At 38.6% G+C, this 26,430-nt stretch overlaps 1 protein-coding gene across 14 annotated transcripts in view; it reads left to right on the top strand.

Annotated features, from left to right (window-relative positions):
• Positions 1-26,430, top strand: part of WDFY3 (WD repeat and FYVE domain containing 3) — a 263,597-nt gene that overhangs the window by 226,281 nt on the left and 10,886 nt on the right. For 13 of the 14 annotated variants that reach the window (XM_054687824.1, XM_054687825.1, XM_054687826.1 and 10 more), the window contains 12 exons: positions 2,019-2,073; positions 2,334-2,453; positions 4,981-5,098; positions 6,344-6,450; positions 8,345-8,498; positions 12,987-13,078; positions 13,303-13,515; positions 16,279-16,426; positions 18,107-18,261; positions 19,503-19,661; positions 21,861-22,040; positions 25,401-25,583. In XM_054687824.1, the coding sequence (XP_054543799.1) occupies positions 2,019-2,073; positions 2,334-2,453; positions 4,981-5,098; positions 6,344-6,450; positions 8,345-8,498; positions 12,987-13,078; positions 13,303-13,515; positions 16,279-16,426; positions 18,107-18,261; positions 19,503-19,661; positions 21,861-22,040; positions 25,401-25,583 (1,684 nt within the window). Of the gene's footprint in view, positions 1-2,018; positions 2,074-2,333; positions 2,454-4,980; positions 5,099-6,343; positions 6,451-7,721; positions 7,986-8,344; positions 8,499-12,986; positions 13,079-13,302; positions 13,516-16,278; positions 16,427-18,106; positions 18,262-19,502; positions 19,662-21,860; positions 22,041-25,400; positions 25,584-26,430 lie in introns of those variants that run through there. The other variant, XM_054687835.1, reaches the window with a different exon arrangement.

Genomic DNA, 26,430 nt, shown 5'->3' with positions numbered 1-26,430 from the left:
AAACATGAACTTAATTACTACCTATTCATTCTGTGTATAAAGCATTCTTTTATTGCATATTTCATCTTTTTTTCAAATTTCATCTTTATCAGGTTTCTATATTATAATAATAATGTGTGATTCCTTGTTTTTTTTTGTTTTTGTTTTTTTTTTTTAGGGTAAAGTTCCTTTAGTATGTGAAGAGTATGAATTTAGGACTCTTATTACACAAAGCCAACCTGATTTCATAAAAATTATACGTATTCATGTTCTACCATTAGTGAATAAAATTTTTTGCCTCTGTGATGCTTGCTTTTCATATTTATTTTTAAATTTATACTGATTTTATAAAATCCTTTTACTTTTTTAAAGTTTAGTTTTTTAATTATTAGTAAGCATGAGCACTGTATTTGTTTGTTAGTCTTCTGAAATGCTCATTTGTAAATTATCTATGACCTTTGCTCATTTTCCCCTCCTTTGGTTTCTTACTATCAGTTTATATGGGATGTTTTTATAAGATATTATTCCTTTGCTTATCACTTTTGCAAATTGCCTAGTAGTATCTTAATTTTGTTACTTAACATTTAAATTTAAGCTTCTATTTTTCTGTGTTCAAATCTCTTTTGAGCTGCTTTTAATCTTAGAAAGTACTTCTCACTGATACACCCATTTCAAGAATCCATTTGTCCAGCTCTATTTGTAGGATCGCTAGTGTCACGCTGAAACTAGTATCTCATTGTAATCATATGAAAAGAAGCAGTGCTTTTGGGGTATAAATTAATTATTGTGGCCTACAAGAAAATGGTTTAAAAATTTACTAGGGATTTTATAATTTGTAAATAAAATTTGATTCCAAGCTGTGTTCATTTAAATATACTAAGTACATTTATTTCTTCATTTATTGATTTTATTTTTCTAGACAAGTTTTAGCAAATACAAATGCTATTTACTTTTGTTAACCTCAAAAGCATGTTCTGTTTCTAATTATCTATGCTGTTATCAATTCAAGTACAGGAAGTAAGGGGCTCCCTTAGAGCATATGGAGCCTAATTTTCAATTGTAAGCAAGTTGCTCATACTTTCGCTGCCTACATAACCTTCCTTGTGCTGTTTCATTGTTCTTGCTACTTTCTATGCTGATTTAGCAGTTCTTAAAAACCTTTAAAAGCTTAAAGGCAAGCAGTAGAAATGTATTTCCAACTTTAACTTGCTTTTTAATTGTTGCCTTTCTTACGAAGTTAAGGAATGAACATACATAACTGTTTTTCCAGGGCAAGTAACTGTACATTCTTTTTGACTGATGGAAAGAATTTATCTAAAATAAAATGTGATATCTGTACTGTTGAGCCAGTTATGTTTATGACCCAAGACTTGTAAATCTGTAATTTCAGACAATAAAATATGCAGTTACGTGCTTTCTCTGGTTGAGTGACCAACTCACAATCTTCAAATTATTTTTTATCAATATTATAAAACTTAAACCTTAAATAGAATTTTATAAAATTCTAGGAAAATCTCTCTTAAAGATTCTTTATTTTTAAATGACCTGAACAGTCATGAGTTAGCCTGTCATAGAATATTTGTATTTTCGCTCACTTTTTCAACATATGTGCTATGCACCTACTGTGTACACAATATTGTATACTACTTCAGTTATTCCAAATAAATGTCTTTAAACCCGTTTAAATAGGAATTGTTATAAAAAGGTATAATATAGGATTAGATCAGTTTTTCAAACCCTTTTGTCATGACTTATTAAAAAAAAATAAATACTTCCTTGCATCCTATGTTATGCAAACTGAGTTATAAATTCTAAAACAAAAATAACAGAAAATAGTTTCCCTTAGGATATGTGATATCTTCAAATGTTCCCTGTTTTCTTCAGTTCAGTTCTTCATAATCACAACCCTCTAAACTGATTTCATGGCCCAAAAATAGGTACTTCTCAATAATTTGAGAAAGTAAAACTTTCAGCTTTATAATGAACTCAACCTTAGCATTATATTGCCTAGAATTTACTTAATTATTTATTGTTTTTAGATCTGGGCTGCTTAGTACCTTGGTTGGAGAGAAGTCTGTGACTCAGAGATGGGAGGTAAGGTGAAAGATAATATAAGCTTTGTTTTTAATTTTTAGCTAGTGGGCATAAGTCATGTTGTCAAAACCACATTATAATGCACAAAAATCTACACCATAGGAAAACATGTTTTTGTTCTTTTTAGGGAAAAACTGTTTTTATTGTCTGAAATCCATAAGAAACTGACCTTTACCTCATCTTACATATCAAATTCTTTTATGTGACCCAGTGGAAATAATTGATTGTTCTAAAATGAATCTTTATTTATCTTTCCCAAGAGAGGTGAAATCAGCAACTTCCAGTATTTGATGCATTTGAACACTCTGGCTGGCAGGTCATATAATGATCTCATGCAGTATCCCGTCTTTCCCTGGATCCTTGCAGATTACGACTCAGAGGTAAATCTTAAATCATTTTGTGTAAGTGGAACACATTTTCAATAGTAATTGAAAGATTCTAAGATTGCTCCAAGAAGATGAGAGTTTTAACTTGGATTTCTACAAAGTTTAAAGAATTGACCAACCTTTTTAGATATTAATTATAATACCTGTTGGCTTCCTCAAGTTGTAATTAAATTAATATGTATCCACTTGTGACATCAGAATTCTTCTGTATCATTTGAATTGTCTATTAGAGGAAGAAAAAGTCACTCTTATGAAAAATATTCCTGTCAAACAGGAGATTTTTGCACCATTCCCAGAAGATTTGCAAGAAGAGTTTTGATATTTAAACATATATGTGACTTAGGGTTCAAAGTCAACATCAAAATGTTTGCATATAAATGTTAGCCTTCCTGTCTCTCTGTGCCTGCTATCTGTTAGAGATGTGATTAGTTCTGAAATTAACCAGAATAGCAAGTGAGGGTTGGGCTTAGATAAATTAAAAAAAAAAAAAAGTTACTCATTCTAAAATTAAGAAATTCATTGGAACTTCTCATTCACAAGAATCATGTATGCTTGTTTTTCTGGTAGTTTTATACATCAGAATAAGAGAGAAATAAAACTTCTGTCTGCAGAAATCATAGTTTAGAGGAAGATTGGAAATTTACCCTACATACAGACAAATGTGAATATATTCCACTTGAACCTGTATTTACATGTGTTGTTAGTGTGTATTCCTGTGTGCACGTTTACATGTGTTGTTAGCATGTATTCCTATAGTGGTGTGCCTGTGTTTACAACGTAGTGTGTATTTCTATGTTGTTAGTGTGTATTACTATTCTAGTGGTAGGAAAAGAGGGAGTCAAGTATGAAGTTTGATAAATTAAAACTTTTAAGTCAATGAAGGAAGCTTAAAAAGCAATATAGATTTTTTAAGAGGCATCAAGTCCAAAAAGAATGCAGTTGTGTGAGGAGGGAATGGGCAACTGTGTCATTCTATACTTGAATGTGAGGTCCTTGAGCACAAAGGCTATCTTAGATATCTCTCAATTTCCAACCTCTAGAATCTGGTACATATTACTCACTTCACTGTTAAGTTGACCAAAAAGAAATAGATCCCTCTACTGAACCTTATTATCCTGACACAATTCTGATCTGTATTCCCCATCTCCAGAAGTAGCTGTCCTGTCCATGTTGTCATATAGGCTGGAAATTCACTCATTTTCCTACAGCCCAATGTCTACTCAGTGGCCAACGTGTCTGCCTGTTAAATGTCTTTCTAGTCTTGTCCTTTGTCCTATCAGCATTGCCAGCACATCATTTCAGATTGCTGTCCAGCTATTCCCATCCCCTCTTTCACCAATCAGTAGCTCTGCCCACTCTTTCCCAGAATTCTGCACAGTGTCCATGCACATCTTTGCCTGCTTACAGATTTACCTGGCTAGATCCATTTTATCCTGTGCGACACACTTAAGTCCATGTATCACCTTTGGGAAGCCTCTGTTTCTTCCTCTCCTTTTTCTGCTCCCTCACTGCCTTATAGCTGTGTTATGCTACTTTGATTTACAGCAGGTTGTGGTCATGATTTTTTTCTGACTCTGCTACAACTGTGAGGTCCTTGAGTATCAAGACTATCTTACATATCTCTTAATTCCCAGCCTCTGGAACCTGGTGCATAATACACACTTCACCTTTTGTTAAAGTAACCAAAATAAATATAAATGAAGTACTTGCATGTAGATTTTTGAGAGGACAAATATATTTACTTCATAAATGTGGATCACTTTCACCTACCCAAGACTTTAAAATATGAGTTTGACAAAATGGATCATTATGTCCTATGAAAGAGCACATATTAAATATCCTATGGGTATTTTAAAGTTCTACTTTTGAAATCCTCTGGAAATAGGTGTCATTTTCCTTTTAAATATGGGAATTAGGTTAGCTAGAGATGAGCTTTTAAAATAATCTGTGGTAGATTGACAATATGCATGCCATTTGGAAGTCACTTGCTCGGGTATGCTGTTATCTTTAGAGAAGAGTGAACTACCGAGTGCTATAGTTTACTTCACTTCAGTCATCTCTAAAAAGAGAGTGCTCAGAAGTGAAGTTGGAATGAAATGGGGGAAGAGAAAAGAGAACAATAAGGAGATTCGGTCCCTTCAGTTATGGGCGATAAGAGGGTAAAGATGAATTGGGGCTTTTGTGTCCACAATCTCTTGCTGTGTTCTTGCCAAGACTGGGAAGAATTTTCTGTCTTTTTCCTCATCTCCAAATCTGGATTCTGAGTTCCTTTCCTCTCTGAACACTTAATTTCCAAAGCCATTGTCTTCAAAATGAATCAGATTACAAATTGCCATGTACCTGTCAATAAAATATGATTAGCCAGTTGGTACATTTAGAGTCCAGTTCTGCCAGTGTGAACCCTCCCACCCCCAACACTAGCACACTTATAAATCATCATTGCCTGCAATAGACACTGCTGTCACTGGTGAGAACAGAGGGTATATAGTAATTTGGAATTGTATTTCATTTTGTATTGTAGGAAGTAGATCTTACTAATCCCAAGACATTTAGAAACCTGGCTAAGCCCATGGGAGCACAAACAGATGAACGATTAGCTCAATATAAGAAGCGGTATAAAGATTGGGAAGACCCTAACGGTAAGTAACATTTTTTTTGCCTTTGAACTTTGTACCTGAGATTCAAAAGTAAGCCACTGTTTAGTAGACTGACATCCTTTCATTCTTCCCCAAATTGCTTATATATTCTTATATCTACATATGGTGTATGTACATGCAAACATGTACAACAATTAGAGCACAGAAATCAAGGATTGCATATTTGCTAGCCATGCTTAGAAGACATATTTTTCTTTTTGCAGGTAGCTTATCAGAGTATTGGCAGAAAATTAAGTATGTCTCTCTAGGGAAGAATATTCCCATCATAATCTGCCTTAATTTCTAATAGTATTTAGGCTAGAAACTATACTTTCATTTATTAACGATCCTTTACTTTTATTGAGGCACATTTTTGGAACTCTTTTACATTAGAAATAGTAATCAACTGGGCCTCCCCGGTGGCGCAGCGGTTGAGCGCTGGGTTGCAAAGCTGACGGCGGCCTCTGCAGCGCCGGTTCGATCCCCAGCTGCTCCCCGGTCACCGGAGGAGGGTCCCGCATGGCGCGCAGATCTCTCCTGCCGCCCGCTGCTCCCCTCAGCAGTGTACTTCAGTCCTTCTGCCTGCTCTGCTCCCCGCTCTGGCTCCGGTGAATTCTCTCACCCTCCCGCGCTTCTGACTGTACCCAGTGCATGTATAAACAAACAAACAATCAAACAAATAAAACAAATAACATGCCTCTATTAAAAAAAAAAAAATAGTAATCAACTACCTTTTAAAATACTATGTAGTTTATCTAGTATTTATTGTGTTTTATATTTATCATGTATCCTCCTCAAAGAGGCAAATATAAACAAAAAGGGAAAACAGCTATGTGGACTTCACCCCCCAGAGAGTGTGTAGTGAAATTTGCATAATACTTACAGATAACCATATAGAGTAATAGATTATTGCACAACCAGAATGTATTGCTCTAAGTCAATATCCTGCTTTAATGGAAGATGGTTTGCCATTAAGGGTTACCTAACAGTAAGACTCAAAACAGGAATTAGATGTGCTAAGTTTGGGGGGAAAGGAACTGAACTAAACTTACTTAGATTACTGCCTGATGCATAAGTAGGGGGTAGCTGTGTTACTACCCCCATAGTTTTCGTAATGCAGATGCCTGTATTGACTACGTTATTTTCACATTCATCACATACCTCAGTGTTTTCATAGCTGTGAATTAATACCAATCTTATTTTTATATTTACTCTTATTTTTAATTATGCTTCAATTTTCTTGAATAGGAGAAACTCCAGCCTACCACTATGGGACCCACTATTCATCAGCGATGATTGTGGCTTCCTACCTAGTAAGGATGGAGCCTTTCACACAAATATTCTTAAGGCTACAGGTAAGACTCTAGATTGAAAATTTTTCCATTTCATTTAAGTCTTCTTTCTGTTTAGAATTGTTGCTTTTTAAAAACATGTCATCTTGCCTCACAAGAAGGCCTGTGAAGTTTTAGTGACAAATTAGTTTGACATAATGAAAGAGAACTAAAGTTGATGAATAAGCTGGAAATTACTTGTTAACTACTGTTAACAAGTGCCAGTGTCCTCTAGTCAAAGAAGTGGCATCATTCTTTCCAGCCAGGTGCATAGAGTTCAGCCTTATTAACTGGTTGAATACAATAAACTTTTTTTTTTAAGAATTCAGCTCATTTGCTGTTTTCTTAATTAAGATTATTTTTCTCCACATTCACTTTCATTCACTCAGCAAATATTTGTGAACATCTGTGTTCAAGGCACTGTTCTGAGTGCTTTTTAATGACATCAATGAGTAAATAAAAAGTTCTGCTTGTTGAGTTTATGTATTTTAATTGAGGGAGACATGCAAGTGTAATTAACAATTATTACATGTTTTAGAATTGATCAAGGCTATCAGAAGAATTTGATCAAGAAAGGGATGCGGGGAAAGAGGGAGGGAACTTAGTTTTTTGGTTTTTCAAAAGATTTTTATTTATTTATGCATAGAAGAACTGGGGTGTAAGTCAGAGGTGCAAGGGGTAAGAGGATTCACCAGAGACAGAGTGGGGAGCAGAAGAGGCGGATTCACTAAAACACACTGCTGAGGGTAGCAGCAAGACAGGAGAGGTCTGCTGCGCTATATGAGGGTTAGCTTCCTGGGGATCGAATTCAGGCCATAGTGATGATAGTGCTGAGACTTAATCCCTAGGCTACCAGGGAGGCCCCAGGAACATACAGTTTTTTTTTTTTTTTTTTTAATAGAGGCATGCTTTATTTATTTGTTTTGCTGGTTTCTTTGTTTGTTTTGTTTATACATGCACTGGGTACAGTCAGAAGCGCGGGAGGGTGAGAGAATTCACCAGAGCCAGAGCGGGGAGCAGAGCAGGCAGAAGGACCGAAGTACACTGCTGAGGGGAGCAGCGGGCGGCAGGAGAGGTCTGCGCGCCATGTGGGACCCTCCTCCGGTGGCCGGGGAGCAGCCGGGGATCGAACCGGCGCCGCAGAGGCCGCGCGCAGCTTCGCAACCCAGCGCTCAACCGCTGCGCCACCGGGGAGGCCCCCTGGGAACATACAGTTTTAATGAGTGGTCAGAATATGTCTCCTTGAAGAAAACTGGAGTAGGTCAGGCAGTTACTTATGCACATATCGGAGGAAGTGTGTTCCAGATAGAGAGAACAGCCTGAGCAAGTGCCATAAGGTAGCATATGCCTGAGATGTTTGAGGAACAGCAAGGAGCCCATTGTGTCCAGAGAAGATAGAGGATGGAAAATAACAAGGGCAAATTGAGGTAGGCCTTGGTGTCCTTTATATGGGCTTTTGAATTTTCCCACAGTAAACATCATCTTAAAGACAAATATGCTGTGTTCACTTAATACACAGCACAGGGTTTGGTTGAGGAAGGGATTGCCACATTTGTGAGGCTCTTTAGGCCTTACAAAGAAATCCCTTTTCTGTTGAATTGATTTGATCAATCTAAAACTTTTTGATTACCTTCTTACCCATCTAATTCTCTGGTATGAGAACTTGTCATGTTTCTATTTTTAAGTGACTTTTAAACCTTTATATGTGGATTTCAGTTTGATCACATAGCAAACATTTTCAGCATCCATTTAAAAAGTACCCCTAAAAGCTATATTTTCATTTTGTGTGTTTGCCATCAGGTTATGAGAAATGAAATGTGACCAAACATAGTTACTTGGGGTTTTCAAGCCCTTGCACTGGACAGAAGCTGTAAGGTGGAAATGGTTCTCTAAAAGACAGGTCTTGTTCTGCCCACAGGGAGGCCACTTCGATCTGGCTGACCGGATGTTTCACAGTGTGCGTGAGGCCTGGTATTCTGCATCAAAGCACAACATGGCAGATGTAAAAGAACTTATCCCAGAATTTTTTTACTTGCCGGAATTCCTGTTCAATTCCAACAACTTTGATCTCGGTATGTAGAGCTATTAGACAAGAAAAGATCAATGAAAATAAGTATCTTTTCTACAGTACTCACTAATGAGAAAAGATTTCCTTGTGGTTTCAACTGATGTTGTTCCCTGTAATTGGGTGTATGGTATTATGTATAAAATGAAAAATAAATGCCCCAAAATAGCTGTTTCAAACCAAAATGTGTAAAAATACATCAAATGGTCAAAATAGTATTTGAATGAAGACAGAGGTAGAAGTGAAAATTTACTGGAGAATTGTTACAATTGAAACTGATTAATTGCCAAGAATCATACATCTAAATTTTTCATGTGTTATTTTAATCTTATGTATTGCCTGGGACATTCTCAGTTTCTGTGCTAATATGTTTTAAAATCTCAGAGAATATGTTTCAGAATTTCAGAATAACTTCACATATGTCCTTTCATCATGTTCAGGTACTATTTTCTAGAATGACAGAACCAAGTGAATACAAAAAAGGAAAGAAATTTCATCACTAAACTCTCTTTATATTACCTGGCAGTTACAGGAAATTGGACTTTGATTGCAGTTTCTTGGCACAAAGCTTGCTAATCTGTGTTTCTGAGAATTTTTTTTTAAAAACATCAAAATTCCATTGTTTCTACATTTGACTATTCCAGCCAGATAGTGTTCTTTTTTCACACCTGTACTTTATAATAATTTAACATAGAAATCACTACTATGCCAGCTTAAGAAATTTCATTAAAAGAAAAATCAGAGAAATATTCATATCTAATACATTTGAGTGGTTTTTCTATATAGAAAAATTTTAATTAATTTTTATCTGTTATTCAGCAGCAACTTTAACCTTATGAGGTTATAGCTACAGGTCCAGTGTGAAATATTAAGATTCTCTGAGTAGCCGCAGAAAAAGTCCCGAAATTTAGTCTCATCACCTGTGATTGGACCTGACGCTCACTGTTATCAGCTAAAGGTTCCAAGTTCTAAGACTTAGAGCTGGAGGAAGTAATGGCTTCTCAGAGGAATAGAATAGATGGTGAATAGGGAAAAACAACAACTGTGTGCACAGCATTTGAGTATGGATGAGTTATGTTGGCTTGTAATTCACCTTTGGAGAAAGCTACTCTATTTCCTAGGAATGGCATTTCAAAGAGACAAATGTGGAGAGGGATGAGAGAGTTACTCCAATCTTTCAGAAACACTGGATCAATTATAATAATCTATGTTGCAAAACTGTTGTAGCCAAACTACTTATAAACCCAGTTAAATGATCCACTTTTAAATAAGCAGGTAAAAAAGGGGATTTAGGTATTTTTGTCATGCTCACCTTCACAACAGATAACCTTCCCGCCTTAAAATCACACTGTCTAAAACCACTGTTTTCATAGAAGAGTTAAATCCATTAACTCTTAGAAGAAAACAAAGTTACATCTTCATAATCTTGTATCTGGCAATGAATTCTTAGATATCAAAAGCACACGCAACAGCAAAACAGATGGACTTGATCAGAATGTAAAACTTCTGCATCCAAGGACATTATGAAGAAAACCTAGAGAATGGAAGGAAATATTTGCAAATGATACAGCTTATTGGGGCTTAGTAGCCAGAGTATAAAGAACTCTCACAATTCAACAACAAAAACAACCCAATTCAAAAATCAGCCAAGGACTCAAATAGACATTTCAGCAAAGAAGAGATACAGATGGTCAACAGGCATGTAAAAAGATGCTCTACATCAATAGACAATATGAAAATACAAGTCAAAGCCACAGTGAAGTACCCCTTTAGAGCCACTTGGATGGCTATAGAGAGAGGGCACGACCAACACAAGCACAAAAATGACAAGGGCTAGTGAGGATCTAGAGAAAGTAGCATCTTTGTACATTGCCAATGGGAATGTAATGGCTCAACCACTTTGAGAAGCAGTTTGGTAGTTACTCAAAAAATTGCCCTGTGTTCCAGTAATTCCTCTCCAGGTTGTATATCCAGAAAAACTGAAAACAAAGACTTAAACAAGTGCTTGTACATATGTTCATAGTAGTATTATTCACAATAGCCAAATGGTAGAAACAACCCACATGTCTTTCAATGTGATGAACAAATTGTGTAGTTATACAATATGGAACATTATTCAGCGATAATAAAGCATAAAATATTAATGCTACAACATAGATGAATGTGGAAAACATTACACTAAGCGAAGTAAGCCAGACACAAAAGTATATTGTATTCCACTTATATGGAATACCCATTATAAGTAAATCCAGATTGACAGGTGTCATCAGGGGCAGGGGTACAGGCGAATGAGGGATAACAGTTTAATGGGTACAGGGTTTCTTTGGGGGGAGTATTAAAAATGTTTTAGGATTAGATAGAAGTGGTGAATTCACAACATTGTAAATACACTAAAAGCCATTGAATTGTTCACTCAGCTATGATAAATTGTATGTTAATATGAATTTCACTGCAAAAAAAAAGAAAAAAGAAAACAAAGCCAACCACTGATTGTCCCCACCCCAAAAAGGTAGTAAATGATATAAGAGAAGAAGCACTTAGGATGGACTCTGGGATGCGTAACATTCACCTGTTTTCTTGTCCTTCGCCCCAGATGTAATAATAGAGTAGAACTGCAGAGCTGAAGAATTAGATCAAGAATTTTCTGCACACGTTGTTCCCTCTAAATGACATTGTATATTGCAGATAGAGTTGATAAATTATATCATAAAAATATTGTTGGCTTATGAGCAAAACTTTGAAAAGTAGATTATATCTCAAGCAATAATCTACGGATTATTACTTGCTTCTTGTTATAAAAATTAGGCCAGGGAACATTTTAAGGGGACAAGATAAGGTTGTGAAAGGGGTAAGAAGGAATTGTAATAGCTTGATTGGTATTTTTTCCCTTAAGTCAAGATATTCCTTTAAACAGTAAACACATGTTTGTTTCTCTCACATGATATCACATTGTAAATAAGTCATCAAACAACAGCAATGAAAACAAGATAGTTTCGAAGGGAAATATTTTTATTGGCTCTCTTAGAACTGCTTTTGTGTTCTAAAATTTGAACAATTACACTTCTCTATGAAAAATTTTAATATAACTCTTTTTCTAGTCAACTGCTGTTCAGCTTGTGAGTCAGCATGTTTACAATGATCATCTAATTTTGTAACTTGGAAAAGTCTGAAATCTAAAGTTAATTTCTATGTTATTTCAAAAATAATAAAAGAAGAAAAAGAATCCGTTTCCAGTGCTAATCCCAATTAATGTGTTTTGTAGTGGACAGGTTTCATAGCAAATAGTTCCTTTTAGTATTTTATTTTATTTTATTTTTTTAAAGATTTATTTATTTATTTATACAAGCACTGGGTATAGTCAGAAGTGCGAGAGGGTGAGAGAATTCACCAGAGCCAGAGCGGGGAGCAGAGCAGGCAGAAGGACCGAAGTACACTGCTGAGGGGAGCAGCGGGCAGCAGGAGAAGTCTGCGCACCATATGGGACCCTCCTCCGGTGGCCGGGGAGCAGCTGGGGATCGAACCGGCACCGCTGCAGAAGCTGCGGGCAGCTTTGCAACCCAGCGCTCAACCGCTGCGCCACCAGGGAGGCCCCCTTTTAGTATTTTAACTTTGTCTGCTATGACTTCAAATAACAGTGTATTTGGCAGAAATGATACTTGGTATGCATGATTACAACTTGATATTTTTATTTCTCACTGGTATTCCCATAGACTTTGAAATATTTTTTCTGTTAAATGATATAATAATAGTAAAATGTCATATGGTTTAACATTTTTTTAGATGAAAATTTTTACAACAAAATAAAGTTCAGCTTACACACTCTCTCAAGAATTTAAGAATCAGAATTATGAGAAACCACCAGTATTTCAGATATCTCTAGGAGACCGTGGCACCTTCATTTCTTCTTAAGCAAAAAGTATTCAAACTGAAAAAGACAGAATATTAAATAGCCTTTCAATAACCTTCATGTGATGGCAGAAATTTGTCAAAACATTAACACAAGAAATTCAGTGTTGATGACTCACTAAGTTTGAAGCATTCTGGAAAAGCTGAAACAAAAGATTTTAGAGAGAAGTGGTGAATTCTTCCAAGTGAACACTCCTAAGGGAACTAAATTTTAGAAGGGTTTACAAATCTCAAGATAGTAGCCACACAAAATACTTCATTAAAAAGGAGTCCTGTGGTGACTATCCCTAGAGAAGGTAGTGCCTCTGAGGAGTCCTGTGGGAACATGTTTAATTTTATATAACTCAGCATTTCCTGAAGTCACTTAAGACCCTTAGTTTTGCTAACACTTAGTACATCTCTCTGAGGAAGTACTCTAAGGAGTCATCATAGGAGAAATGCCAGAGTAGGTGATCTCTGAGGATGCTTTCTGGTGATAAAATTTCAAAGTTCTGGTAATGAATCTAACCCATTATTTCTCTGTCCTTTAATATGACGTTACTGTTTACCCCATTCTTTCATTTTCTTTTTAATGTATCCGATTACACAGGCTGTAAGCAAAATGGCACCAAGCTTGGAGATGTTATCCTTCCACCTTGGGCAAAAGGGGACCCCCGAGAATTCATCAGAGTCCACCGAGAGGTAATGGAAGTATATTTGCAGCTGAAGTTGGATTTTATTTGATCATTGACTGTAATACAAAGAGAGGAGCTTGTGTAATGTGTCACCCATTTGTTTAAGTTACTAATACTGTTTTTATGATTTTCAGTTATACTAGTTCCTATTGACCATCGGCCAATTGTTTTTACTTTGTGAACAGGTAATAAATATCAGCCAATAACTGAATCTTTGTTTTGAAATTATAGGCTTTGGAATGTGATTATGTGAGTGCCCACCTGCATGAGTGGATCGACTTAATCTTTGGCTATAAACAGCAAGGCCCTGCTGCAGTAGAGGCTGTAAATGTCTTCCATCATCTTTTTTATGAGGGTCAAGTGGATATATACAATATAAATGACCCACTGAAGGAGACAGCTACCATAGGGTTCATTAACAACTTTGGTCAGATCCCTAAACAGGTATGGACGTTCTTCTTATTGATGGCCTATGTTTCATTTTTTAAGCTCTGGAATATTTGTGTAGATGGTAGATGACCATATGCAATTCATTAAGTTTAACTTTTTAATAGGAAACCATAAATATCTGCCAGTAAGGTCAGTGCATTCCTAGATTATTGCTTTATCCACCCTTTTATCATTGAGATAAATAGATATTTTGTTTTTCAAAGACAGCTTCCCCTCATAGGATAGTACAGGGAATGCTCTCTTGTTCCTGCCTCGCCTCTGCCAAGAGGACGGAGACAGCACCATCAGGGAGGCAGGTGTGGTCCTTGGGACCGTGGTACATAGAGAGATGGGGTTCTGTCCCAGAGCCAGCAGGTTAATAAACATAGTCATATTTAAACTTTAAATATCACTCTAACTATAGTGTGTGTGTGTGTGTGTGTGTGTGTGTGTGTGACACACACACACACACACACACACGTACACACATTGATGGGGGAGCCAGTTAGGAGCAGCTCCACTAGGAAGCACTGGTAGCTCAGGAACAGATCGTGGTGGCTTGCTGTAGATTATCATTATAAGGGTGCTAAATGCTGTGATTTAAGGGTATATGCCTAGAGCCAGCCCTGCACCAACTGCACTAGCTACCATCTGGCACCTGGAGAAGAACAAATACTTAGTCTCTCAGCTCCCAAATGCAATGCCTCTCTCACCCACAGTGATGGCCAAACCTCTTTTAGGAGACTTTAACCCTTCTCTCATCACAATTGTCCAGGGCAAGGCAGGAGGCTAGATCACAGCAGTAACTGCAGCACTGTGGAGAAAGCAGCTTTATTTATTAGACTGATCAAACCACCTACCCCTCCCAAGCTCCACTTCAGTCTGCAATCCTTCTGTATTCTTGCTTCAGATTTCTTTCCTAGATTCCCTTTTTTATAAGTTAACCAACTTTGAGGTTTCCAGGATTAACAATGCACAATTGAGAACATGCAAACAATAGCGAGTCTGTGTCCATGGAAAGGCCGTGACTGACAGCAGAACAGCCTGTAACTGCACTGTGCAGTGCCATCTGGTCCCCTCAAGGAAGGAGCCATGTTTCCTTTGCTTTTAAGGCATGATACTTGTTAATAATGCTAATCACCATGGATGAGGTTCCTAGTAGTACTTTCTCCTCCCTTTTACTATCCAGATAGGGGCCCTCTGTAGAGAATCTTAGTTAAACCTTTCATTTTTTCTGAGGGTTACAAGTACAGGGATCATGTTTCATACCCTCTGAAAAACTAACATTTTGAACAAAAACATCAAGATAGGGCCTCCCTGGTGGCACAAGGGGTTAAGCACTGCACTATGAAGCTGTCCGCAGGCACTGCAGCATGAGTTCGGTCCCTGGCCAGGGAGCTACCCCCACATGGCACAGCAGACCTCTCCTGACTCGTCCGCTGTTCCCCTCAGCAGTGTACTTCAGGCCAATCTGCATGTTCTGTTCCCTACTATGTCTCTGGTGAATCCGCTCACCCCCCGCATCTCTGGCCTGTACCCCAGTTCTTGTATGCATAAATAAATAAATCTTAAAAAAAAAAAAAACAACCTGGGGTCAGAATGGGGGGTTTGCAATTGTATGGGGGAATATAAAAATAAAATTTATTATTTAAAAAAAAAAAAATCAAGATAAATGAACTATTGCAGAATTTATTTTCCCCACCTTTACCTAAGAGGCAAATGGTTTGGATACTGGTGTCTAGACATTCTGGTGTCTAACAGAGAGTACTTCCACTTATAACCACCTAGGAAGGGTTTCCTTAGCCATACAGTTTATGTTGTCATATTTACCTCTCTTCTTGTGCAAAAAAAGGGCTCTCATTCTTAGGTCCTCACATGAAAAGTTCTGAACATTTGTTCATGAACATGTTTTAAAACATAGGCATATCTTTATACAACTTCAGAGTCTTGTATCATTTTTATGACGTAACAGAACCCAGATTATAGTCCCCTGTATGTAAATAGAAAGAACATATTCAAAGGTTTGGAAGCCTAAAATGTATCTCTTCCTCTATATAACACATTTTTTTCTTTTTTTTTTTTCCCCCTCTGAGAAATCCGGAATGCCAGAATCAAAGTGTAAGAGTGTTGTGGTCCTTAATTGCATTTCATCTAAGCTTTTCTAAATATGTTATTCAAATACCAGCTTTCCAACAGAAATGACTATTTTGAAGATCTACAATATTTTACAAATAGTCTTAATGTATGTTAACATTCTTTAATCCTATAGAAATACTAAGCAGAAATAGCAAAGATTTTATTTTCTCTTTTTCCTTTATATCACACAGTAAAAAGAAGGCATTTATTATTCACACAGCAAATTAGTAGCATCACACCAAAACGATACTGATAAATCACATAGGGAAAGGCCCTCGGTGGCACAGAATTGTACCAGACTATGAAGAATTGGTTAAATGATGAACATTGGAAAATAAGTCAGTCTACTGTTGTTCAACTAGATTAGTTTTATTTTGAAGCAGTACCTAGAATTTAGTGTAAGTCACAGCATGGTTGTGACCTAAGCTTTGGTTTCACAGCCCTCTCCCTGCCTACTGAGGTGTGAGATCCCTGGCTGTGTCTTGAGCCTCTTTGAATTAACTTCCTCAAGTGTAAAATGGACTAGTATAATATCTGATGGCTGTTATGACACCTCAGTGAGATAAGAACATAAAGCCTTGCACATAGGCCTTAATAAATGTCAACTTTCATTGTAAAGTTTGTCATCTCCTCTCATGACAGTTATTTAAAAAACCTCATCCACCAAAGCGAGTGAGGAGTCGACTCAACGGAGACAATTTGGGAATCTCTGTCCCACCAGGATCTACGAGCGACAAGATCTTTTTCCATCATCTGGACAACTTGAGGCCTTCTCTGACACCTGTGAAAGGTAGGAGGATGGGAAATAAATGTGTGAGCCATGATTTCATGGAATTATTTAATCTAGTTCAACGATAACTTTGCCAATAATTTGCTGTTCAGCGATGGTGTAGTTTGTAGAGAATGCTGTACTTTTTGTGATAAATCACCAAATAATAGATTTTTCTGTTATCTTTTTCTTTGGCCTTTGGGATTTTTGAATCTAAAAGATTCAAACAGGTTTCTCCCCTATGCTAAGGAGTGAAATATCAAAAATGTTACAGTACTAAATACCAAATGTTGTACTTAACTTTATATTACAGGTGTGGAAAAACCTGTCTCCATTTGTACATGTTCTGCCAAAATAGAAATAATGATAAGAAAACTGCATTTTCAATATGCCAGTTAAAAAAGCATCTTTTATTTTATGTTATAAGTTATTTAAAAGTGTGTTGTCACATAGACTTTTTTCCCTATAGAATGAAAAAACATTTTGGAAAGTCTTCACTTGATCACTTAAATCCAAAAGTCAGAGTATCGGGCCTCCCCTGGTGGCGCAGCAGTTGAGCACTGGGCTGTGAAGCTGCCCACAACTTCTGCAGCGCCAGTTCGATCCCCCGCCACCAGCGAGGGTCCCACAATGCGCGACAGACCTCTCCTGCCGTGCCCGCTGCTCCCCTCAGCAGTGTATTTTGGTCCTTCTGCCTGCTCTGCTCCCCGCTCTGGCTCTGGTGAATTCTCTTACCCTCCCACACTTCTGACTGTACCCAGTGCCTGTATAAATTTATAAATTAATAAATAAATCTTTTTTTTTTTTTTAGTTTCTTTTTCTTTTTCTTTTTTTTTAAAGATTTATTTATTTATTTATACAAGCACTGGGTACAGTCAGAAGCAAGGGAGGGTAAGAGAATTCACCAGAGCCAGAGCGGGGAGCAGAGCAGGCAGAAGGACCGAAGTACACTGCTGAGGGGAGCAGCGGGCGGCAGGAGAGCTCTGCGTGCCATGCGGGACCCTCCTCCAGTGGCCGGGGAGCAGCAGGGGATCGAACCGGTGCTGCAGAGGCTGCGGGCAGCTTCGCAACCCAGTGCTCAACCGCTGCACCACCGGGGAGGCCCAATAAATAAATCTTTAAAAAAACAAAAAAACGAAAGTCAGAGCATCAAATTCTGTTAATTGAACTGGCCACCAGCTCTGGGCCATTTTGCTCATGCTCACACTCTTCCCTATAGGCTTGGTCTCTGCCCAGTGATATTTCTGAGCACTGTTTTCCAAGTTCTGGCACTGATCAGGGAGTTTGGGCCTCTCAGAGAAAGTGCTGGCTTCCTTCAGGAAGTCAAGGTCTGGTTATGACTTGGGAGGTGCTAACGGTCTTGCTTGGATGAAGGTCTGTGGGTGGCATTCTGAGGAACATCCAGATCTGGACTCTGCAGGCCTAGGATCATGGAGGTATGCCTGATTGCTAGCAACCAAACCCAAATGTCCAGACACAGGGAGAATGGAGGGAAGCCCATAGAACATGTCAGGGTTGTGTCTACCCAGTGGGCACTGGGATGATGCCCAGTGGATGATGCAGAAGGCACACTGTACCTCTGAAGTCATTTTGTCTTAATGTAAATGTGAAGTGCTTGTTTGTATAAACACTTGAGATTACTTTATTGTCTCCTGTCACTTTCCCTGTCTCGGTTCTAATGTGTTGATTTGTTTTTTATAGAACTCAAAGAACCCGTGGGACAGATAGTCTGTACAGATAAAGGGATTCTTGCAGTGGAACAGAACAAGGTTCTGATCCCACCATCATGGAACAAAACTTTCGCTTGGGGCTACGCGGACCTCAGCTGCAGACTGGGAACCTATGAGTCAGACAAGGTATGCATTGTTTCTTGCTCACTATTGAACTTTTTCCTTTTTTCTTTTTCTTTTTTTTTTCTTTTTTTTTTTTTTGCATTTTTATTTATTTATTTATTTGTTTGTTTGTTTGTTTGTTTTGTTTATGCATGCACTGGGTACAGTCAGAAGCGCGGGAGGGTGAGAGAATTCACCAGAGTCAGAGCGGGGAGCAGAGCAGGCAGAAGGACCAAAGTACACTGCTGAGGGGAGCAGCAGGCGGCAGGAGAGGTCTGCGCGCCATGCTGGACCCTCCTCTGGTGGCTGGGGAGCAGCCGGGGATCGAACCGGCGACGCAGAGGCCGAGGGCAGCTTGGCAACCCAACGCTCAACCGCTGCGCCACCGGGGAGGCCCTGAACTTTTTTCTTTTATGTCTGAATTCCTCCTTAATGGGGCTAGGAGAATCCTAGTTGTTCCTCCAAAACCCAAAGTAAGGGAGCTCTTCACTGTATCAGATCAGGATAAAGAAGCTATTGGGCAAGTTCTGTTTCCTGAAGAACAAGTCTCTCTTGGAAACTTGTACTAGGGCTTAGCTCTTCTCTTCCACTCAGAGAATTGTTCCAAAAGATCCTGGCCAACAAGGTACTCAACATTTTTGCCAGCTAGAATTACCTCCTTGTGATGAGTCCCCATCTGGCCCACCTACATTTCAGTGCTCTAAAATGGCAGGCAAAAATCCTGTGTCACCTGTCCCCCAAGCAGTGGTAGCTACTGTTTGAATATCAGTATCCTTGGAAGAGGTGGTAAGCGGTGATTCTTTAGTGCCATGTGTTTACCCTCTGACAGTCCCCTGAATGCGCAAAGGAGGTTGCCCGCACAATTCCGTATGTCGCGCTGGAACAGAATTCCATGTGGTGGATGTTCTCTGAACAGCAGCACCATGTTGCTCTTCACGTTCTCAGTCACTCCAGCAAGCACATCCTTTTGCCAGATTGTCCCATGCATCTTACATAGCAACACCATCCAAACATCATTTTCCTAGACTAAAAGACTGAGTAGTCCTTTGTGTTGTGGTTTTTATCAGCAACTACAGTTTGGAAGTTTTATTGGGTAGTTCAGAGTAGCGCTTCCGTGGAAATGCTACCAAATGAAAACCAGCCCAGAGTGCACACAAATATTTGCCTGTGAGGTCTCTGTAAACATTCTGCTCCACTCAGTGTTTTCATTGTGTTTGGAAGTCCACTTGATGACGTAGTGATGCAACATCTGTTGTATTCTACAGGCAGTGACTGTTTATGAGTGTTTATCTGAGTGGGGCCAGATTCTCTGTGCAATCTGCCCCAACCCCAAGCTGGTCATCACGGGCGGCACAAGCACGGTTGTGTGTGTGTGGGAGATGGGCACCTCGAAGGAGAAGGCCAAGACACTCACTCTCAAACAGGTAACAAAATATGTGGAAGACGAAAAGATAGTCCAGCTCAGCTGCCATACTTTAGAGACATTTTAGAAGCTTCCTTAATGCCAAGGTGCTTCAGACATAATGAACAAAATAAAAAATATATATGTTCTTTCATTAGAAAGAGGACTGACCAAAAATGGTAATTAAATCAGAAAATGGTATTTCAAAAAATGAATTTCCCCTCTAGGTGATTTTCACTCAGCTGGACCACCAAATCTTTTGTTTTGCTCTTCCGTCATGTGTCATGTTCTTATCATGACAATCTCACGAATGTACTCACTGAAGCCAGTGATGATTTTATTAATATGCATTTTTGATCATTTGTTACATACCTGCCTGCTACATAATTTTTTTTTTCTGGGTTCTCTGTTTACTCCTTTCAGCTGCTTATCAATTCTTTCACCAGTACCACACCGCCTTTTTAAAAAAAAAACAAAAAAACATATTTTACATCATTCTTTCTTTTTGTACAATGTATGCTTTCTCCTCTCAGCGTTAGTAAAGTTCCCTCCACCAAGTTGCCCGTGCACCTTCACCATGGTCCCTTGTGCACTTCCTCCCCTGTTTTGATCCCTCTCCCTCCCCCTCTTCTACAGAATGTCTCTGATTTATAGTTGCCTGTTAAATTTGTTTTTTAATTTATTATTATTATTATTTTTCCTGATCCCTTATCTGGTTTCCCTACATTCCTCCTGTAAGTGAAACAATCCAATATTTTTCTTTTTTTTCTGCCTTGTTTCACTGAGCATAATCCCTTCTAGCTCCACTCATGTTGCTGCAAATGGTATGAGTTTATCTGTTACAAATTTTTACTGAAAATTTGAATCCTCTCATAGTTAAACTGAAAGCAAGAATCCTCTCATAATTAAACCATCATCTTTTAATACTTGATTTCTTTGGTGGAGTTTACCTCTTTTCTATGTTACAAATTTGAAAAGTAGTGTAACAAAAATATTGAATACCTTTTATCAAGTATACCATTATGTGCAGGTATTTTGAAAAATGTAAAACTCCAATCCTTGCAATTCTATAAGTCAGTAATTTGCATCATGTACCCCTGGAAATACCACAGCTTGGGTTAAGGCCCATGTCCATTCATACTTAGTGGTAAAGCCCGAATGTAAATTCAGTTCCTTGTGATTCCAGAGCTGTTTAAAAACTAAAGTCAAACCAACAGAGGTGTCTTTAAATATCTGCAGAAAGCTCAAACCCCTTGTACTTACAGCAACAACCATCCATATGGTTCAGGAACGTCATTGGCTCTGCATCTAAAGGTAGCGAAATACAGTCTCCACATTAGCGAATACAAGGTGGGCAGTGTAGTTTGCTGATTCAAACTCTCTTATACTGTTTTCCACATAGAAGACAGGCTTTGAAGCTAGTATGCCAATAATCTCTCAGTAAAAAAGCACTTCTTACTTAAAACAGCCTTCTAGGATGTGATAAGCCTATAATAAGTGTATTTTATGGCCAGAATTTTAAGCCATCAAGTGCTCAGTATTTTAGAAATCCTAATAGAAGTCTGAATCTTTTTCTTCAGAATACCTATTTTCCTACAATGTCCATTTCCCTGCCTCTTGTTTCTCTTCATATTCCAGCAAAAAGAGAAGTTTGAAGGGGTCTCTTGCGCACAGGAGGTGTCCAGATATCTGCAGTTCAGTAACTGTAGCTTAGCAGACACATCGGGACCACAGTTTCCCTTTATCTTGCTAGAACCATCTACCGCAACCTTGCAGTTCCCATAGTTTGTGCCTTTGTTAAAACTCCATCCAATTGTAGTTCCTTAGAATGGACTTAACAGGAGTTGATGGCATCGTAGAATAAATAGATTCAGACTAAATTCTGTACTTTGGGGGCCATCGCTGACACATGTCCGCACAGAAACAGTAGGAGAAAACACATGCTGGGTTGGTTGCGGTTGCCATTCTCCCTGCTTCTGAGTTACTGACCCAAGTCCAGGGAAGCAGCAGTGCAACGTTGGAGATTAGAACCTCCAGAGTCCTCCAGAATTCTCCCCTCTCCTCAGCAGAATGAAACAAAAAAGAATGAGGACTTCCCAGACACTGTTCAAGGCACTCCCAGTCCACATACCTGTCATTTCCTAGTACAGCCAAGGCCTTCTGGAATCCCTTAGGGAGCACTGCCGCTGCAACCAGCCTGGTCTTTCTGTTCTCTTTATAGGCCTTACTTGGCCACACGGATACAGTTACCTGTGCTACAGCCTCATTAGCCTATCACATCATCGTCAGCGGGTCCCGGGACCGAACCTGCATCATCTGGGATCTGAACAAGCTGTCATTCCTCACCCAGCTCCGAGGCCATCGTGCTCCAGTTTCTGCTCTTTGTATCAATGAGTTAACGGTAAACGATCAACTGCCCACTTGGCTTATGTTTTAGAACATAAGTAGTTCTGGCCAATGTCAGTGCATCCTGAGTAGATTGGCACTCATTTTTTTTTTAAACCATCATGTGTTTTTTGCAAAAGTGAATGGAGTTTAATATTTGTAACACAAAGAAAGAACAAATTTGTTTTAAAATCCATTCATTATTGCAAACTTTAAACAGCCAGGTTTGATTCTTCACTGTTGCATATACTTTAAAGAACAAGATTCATTCAAAACAAGTTCGTTTTTAAAAATCAAGTAATTTGTAGGATTTTATTTTCCCTTTTTTATTGTGATAAAATATACATAACAAAGTTTACCATTTTATCTATTTTTAAATGTACAGCTCTGTGGCACCTGCTCATCCACATGTTGTGCAGCTGCACAACCTCTTTGCAAAGTGAATATCTTCAGCCATTAAATAATAACTTGCCTCTGGCAACCACCATTCTACTTTCTGCCTCTATGAAATTTTTTAATGATTTTTATTTTTTTTAATGACTTTTAAATGACTTTTTTTTAACTGTATTACCACTGGCTTACATCATTGTTAGTATTTTGAATGTATTTTTAAAGAATATTAAAATGGCACTGAAATTTTTATGAAACACATTCAAATTTTTTATTTATTATGGAAACAGAGAATAGTAATATTTAAGTATCCAAACAAGTGGTAAATTGTTGAAGAATTTTCTTCAAAACATCTCAAAGTTATCAAAGGATATTATGCCTTCTCAAAAATAATTATTTTACATAGAAATAAATAAAATGACTCAGAATAAAATAAATGCATAGACCTAAGAGTCCCTCATCCAGACCAAGCCCACTTGAGGTGGAAGGGTAACAGTCGTTACTGGGGTGTTTGGTAAGCAAGGAAAGAAAGGGTAGGTTTACAAAGCCTGAGGCCTCTGTGTCCAAGGAACAAGTTACTACCTTCATATGTAGATGATGCCCACATTGCAAATCAGCCAGACTTGCCCCCTCCCGAAAGCCTCACTGTTTAGATATACAGAACCAATTCTCACCAGAATTTATCCTGCATGAGTCTTCTGGCCTCACCCAATCAACTTTTCTTGTGAGGCATGTTACATCCATCTTTAATTTCTACCATAAGATAGTAGCATATATTATGTCACTGAAAGAGAATGGGGAAAAAAAGCAAAACGTGTTCCTGTCAGTAGCTCATAGCCTGCCTGATAACAGTAAGAGCAGCCAGAGTTTTGGGAATGAGAGGGGAGCAAGTGGAGTTAAAAGTAAAACTGCTTTTTTTTTTTTGGCATTTTTTAAAGGTTTAAGATGTTTTTACAACAGACCTTGGGTTGATCCTGCAGATGTTGGTAGCTAAGAGTTTTACCAAAATGTTAGTACAGCAGAACCGTTCCAATCCAGCAGTGCTGCCCTCAGTAAAATGCTTGATTCCACTATTGCCAGCACTATGTTTTGGAGTTGTTATTAACTTAACAGACTGAGAATTTTATTTATAGTCAGTGGTTAGTTAAGCTATTACACACCCACTGGATTGCAGTAGTTGCTGCAAACATTGCAGAAGTGTTTGATTTTCCACTTTTCAGATGCTTTTGTAATTTCTAAATGACTCATGAAAAAGATTTCTATTTATGTGGCCAACATCAAGTCTACTTTACATCAGGCTATCAGTCTACATTTTGAATCAAAGTTACCTTGCTGCTGCCCTTTTGTTCTTCTTACTGTTCAGCCCTCATAACCACAGAATTTGCTGTAATGCACTCTAATTGAGGTACCTGGAGTAACTGGAGAAAGCCTTGCAGAGGGCAGCGATCTCTCATCGCTTACAGAGAGTGAGGCCACCACTAATCAATGCACAAATGCTGACTCTCATTGTCAGAGGTGGTTCTGATGCAGAGGTTGAAACAGCAGTGCTCTGCTAAGTAGTATTTTTGTTTGAGTTTTGGATTGATTCATGCCATCTGGGTGGAAGAGCCAAGGAAGGAAGGGAGGGAAGGAGGGAAAAGAGCGGTAGCAGGACCAGGACAGTGGACAAAGGCCTCTTTATCCTGCCTCCATCATGCTGTCCTCCTTCCTGGGTGCTGCTGTTCAGGTTCTGCTTTCCATCTGCTTTTGTTGAGCATCTTCCAATTCCTCTAGATTATTGTGTGCCTGCTGGCTGTACTGAAATTCACCAGGTTATTTCCAAAGTCAGTACCTAGCATCACAACAATCATTTATCTTAGTGAGTGATGAGAGGCAGTTTGGTGTAATGTACATAGGCTAGAAAAAGCTGGGTTCAAATCTTGACTCTGATAACAAGAAGGTTACTTGAGCTCTTTCATCCTCTGTAAAGTAGGGCTGATAATACCTAACCTGCCAGGCTTATTGTAAGGATTAAATGGAATGTCTAAAGTGTCCTCTACAGTAACTGGCACCAGGAGATAATTCAGAAAACATCTTAGTTACTCTAACTGTGGTGATTGTATTCTCCCAGGTTGCATGGAGCCAAACCTGTTACAGTTTGAGTGGGAAGGTTGTTCTTTTCATCTTTGGTAATCATGAATTATCAGAGCAATCCTAGGGTTTGTTAAGATTTTGCCAAGAAGTGACCTAATACCAGTTTTCTTCTTTTTCTCCCTCACTCTCCCACCCTTGTGGTAAATATAAATTCCAAAAAGGGATATTACAATGTTACTAAAATTCCATCTTTCTGTTTATTGAAGAGGTACAACTGTATCTGGACTGAAACATTTCTGTAGTTTTGGTGGTTGGACTCATTTTTATAAAATTAAAGGGAGCTGGATTCCTGCCTTAAAATGAACGGAACAAATAGAGTTTGTGAACAATGGGAGGAAAATGAGTAGTTCACCCCCTCCTCATATTACACACACAGTCAACCTGAAATAAATGTTATTCAGCAGTGGGGGGAAGAGGATGTGAGTGGGCATAAACTGGGAACAGAAGGATTCCTACCCATGTCTCCCTTTCAGATCACCTTGGCCGCAGCATCTGCTCAACCTTGAAATCTTTTTTTTTTTAATTGGGGTAACATTGGTTTACAGTGAATTAGAGGTATAGGTTTGCACCACCTCCGATGCCTTTTACCTTGCCACCCCTACCACCAAAGCCCTATCATAGTCCATTGGGGCTTTGTCCCCCATTCTCTCCTGGTAGCCTTAATTCTGCAGTCAGATATCTCGGTATGTTGAGGGTATTTTTTTTAAGTCAGTGAGCTCTGAATTCTAGATTGCCTTAGAAATTACTTGTGCAAGGATTGAAAGGTTTTTTTGAGCATTAGGCCAAGGATTCAGTTTGCTTCTGAAACCGGAATGTTATATGAAAGGAGTGAAACTATTTCTCTCCCCTCCAGGGGGACATTGTATCCTGTGCCGGCACATATATCCATGTGTGGAGCATCAACGGGAACCCGATCGTGAGTGTAAACACATTCACAGGTCGGAGCCAGCAAATCGTCTGCTGCTGTGTGTCAGAGATGAATGAATGGGACACACAGAACGTCATTGTCACGGGACACTCGGATGGCGTGGTCCGGGTAAGTCCACTCCAAGACGAGTACATAAGGGTGTTTGCTGCCTATTTACCTGAAACTTGTGAAGCTGTCCACCCCTGAACAGGTTGTAAAGTCATGTAGCAGATTTGCTCAGATCCAAACAAGCCTGTCGCTGTTAGACATGGGGACTGTCAATGACTCGCCCCTTTTCTTCCTCTTTAGATTTCTTAGTGCTACCAACCACTTGACAGTTTGACACAAGAAAGCCACGCAAATGTGGTTTCCATGTCTCATTGAGACTGCTAAACACACTTCTTGCTAAGTTTTGAATTTTCAGCCTGTCAGAAGACTTCTTAGGGAAAACAGGACTCTTTCTTCTTTACAGAGAGATACGGAGCAGGAAATGCTTCCAGGTCATTCATTCATTCCCTGTCTAGAGTCCTGGAATATTTGCCCTGAATCCTGGATAGTTTATCCTTTCCCTGGTTTTCTATGTGTTGGGCCTCTACAGAAAATAGAATCCACCAAGTATTTAGATTTCTTATCATTGAGGGGATTTGCCTATTTTCTTGAATTGTTATCTCTGTAAAAGCAGAGAGCAATCAAGATAGGCAACAATGAAGCTCTGAACCCCTCCCACATACAACCTGCTCCTCAAATGGCATGCATACCCCTACCCCTCCAGGAAGTGTCTCAGATGATTATGTCATAGGGCATTATGAAAAAGCTCCAAAGCCAAATAACATCTTGGGATCCTGCTTGCTTTGTGCCTTCTTGAAGGAGAGTCTATATTAGCATCTGTGAATCTGTATTAGCACAGGGGAGAGGTTGTTGTAGGAAACAAAGTATACTTCATTGAATCATTTTTTCAAGTTGACTTGACTATGGT

This window comes from Talpa occidentalis, unplaced genomic scaffold, assembly GCF_014898055.3.
Source record: "Talpa occidentalis isolate TD23 unplaced genomic scaffold, MPIMG_talOcc4v2.1 talOcc4.6, whole genome shotgun sequence".
Lineage (NCBI taxonomy): Eukaryota > Metazoa > Chordata > Mammalia > Eulipotyphla > Talpidae > Talpa > Talpa occidentalis.
This window is presented reverse-complemented; position numbering and strand designations above follow the sequence as displayed.